At 25.5% G+C, this 1241-nt stretch overlaps 1 protein-coding gene across 1 annotated transcript in view; it reads right to left on the reverse strand.

The window, feature by feature from the left end:
- Positions 1–1003, reverse strand: part of LOC106692736 (uncharacterized) — a 16741-nt gene extending 15738 nt beyond the window's left edge. The window contains exon 1 of the mRNA XM_014438853.3: positions 915–1003. Within this exon, the coding sequence (XP_014294339.1) occupies positions 915–954 (40 nt within the window). The 5' untranslated portion in view covers positions 955–1003. The remainder of the gene's footprint in view (positions 1–914) is intronic.
- Between the last annotated feature and the right edge of the window lie 238 nt (positions 1004–1241).

Below are 1241 nucleotides of genomic sequence, written 5' to 3' on the forward strand. Positions count from 1 at the left end.
TTCTAACATTGACCATCTAAGGCCCACCAGGCCGATCTGGTATTATATAAATAAATTTAAAAAATAATTGAATATCATTATTCTTCCAAGTCCCTCATTTTGTTTTATAAATTTCACAAAAAAAGCTGGAGAAAAAAGCATCATTTGTTTTCTTATGAACACTACTGGAAAAAAATACCAACAAGTATTAGTGTGTAGGCAGCAGCTGAATTATTATACTATATATAATTTATTTTTAATATTTTTTAGCTAACCTATGATGTATATATTTAAACATGTTTAAATATTTGTGGTGTGTGCATCAGAGTATTCATACCTTTGAAATTTTAAGTGTTATTTACGAATTAATTGATTTTTTTTTTGCTCTTTAATTTGCTTTTTAAACTTATTTTATTTTTAATTAAGGTTAAGAATTTTTTTGCTGATATAATTTTTTTTTTTGTATTTCAGATACAGTATAGTTTTATTTTATATAGAGACATATGTAGTTACTCTGAACAGATCTAATCCCAGGATAAAATTTATTTTCTATTCTATTTTAAATATTTCGTTCTAAGGATATCCTACAAGGCCCAAAAACTTGTAAACGATCTTAACATGTAATTATGTTTGACTAAATCAAAAATAAGCAACAATAGCACTAACGTTAAAATTGTTACATCACATAACATCTATTAAAATTGTTTTCATCTCTTAGACAACGAACTATACAAAACCAAAATTATAGATTTAAAATTAGAGTATCGCATAATTCTGAACAGGTACCTAAATTAAACGAAAATTGAACTTTAATTTTTTGTATATTTGGTACTAAGGCAATGTTTTTTTCTTTTTTAAACATCTTTGTGTGAATGAACCTGAAATCAGAACTCTAATGACTTATAGGATACATATAATAGTTAAATAGCACTTACAATATACCAGAAAGACCAACCACATACTTTGAGCCATCATTGTAGAACACTACTTTCATCGTGTCTAATCTTATCATTATAAACTTTCGAGTGCCTGTTGTGAAATACAGAAATTTTAATTGATGATTGATTTTTTTTTATCTTTTGTTCTTTTTTCTCTCTCTCTCTCTCTCTCTCTCTATATATATATATATATATATATACATCGATACATCATTCTTCATATACTCTTTATACAAATTCGGTCAGAAATGACGTTTTGGACTTTTTCGTCCATTTTCAAGTATAGTTTCAAAATTTTAAATTTTTTTATAAATTCTAAAACAT

The sequence above is a fragment of the Halyomorpha halys genome, unplaced genomic scaffold (assembly GCF_000696795.3).
Source record: "Halyomorpha halys isolate HHAL.00 unplaced genomic scaffold, Hhal_1.1 Scaffold68.1, whole genome shotgun sequence".
Taxonomy (NCBI): Eukaryota; Metazoa; Arthropoda; class Insecta; order Hemiptera; family Pentatomidae; genus Halyomorpha; species Halyomorpha halys.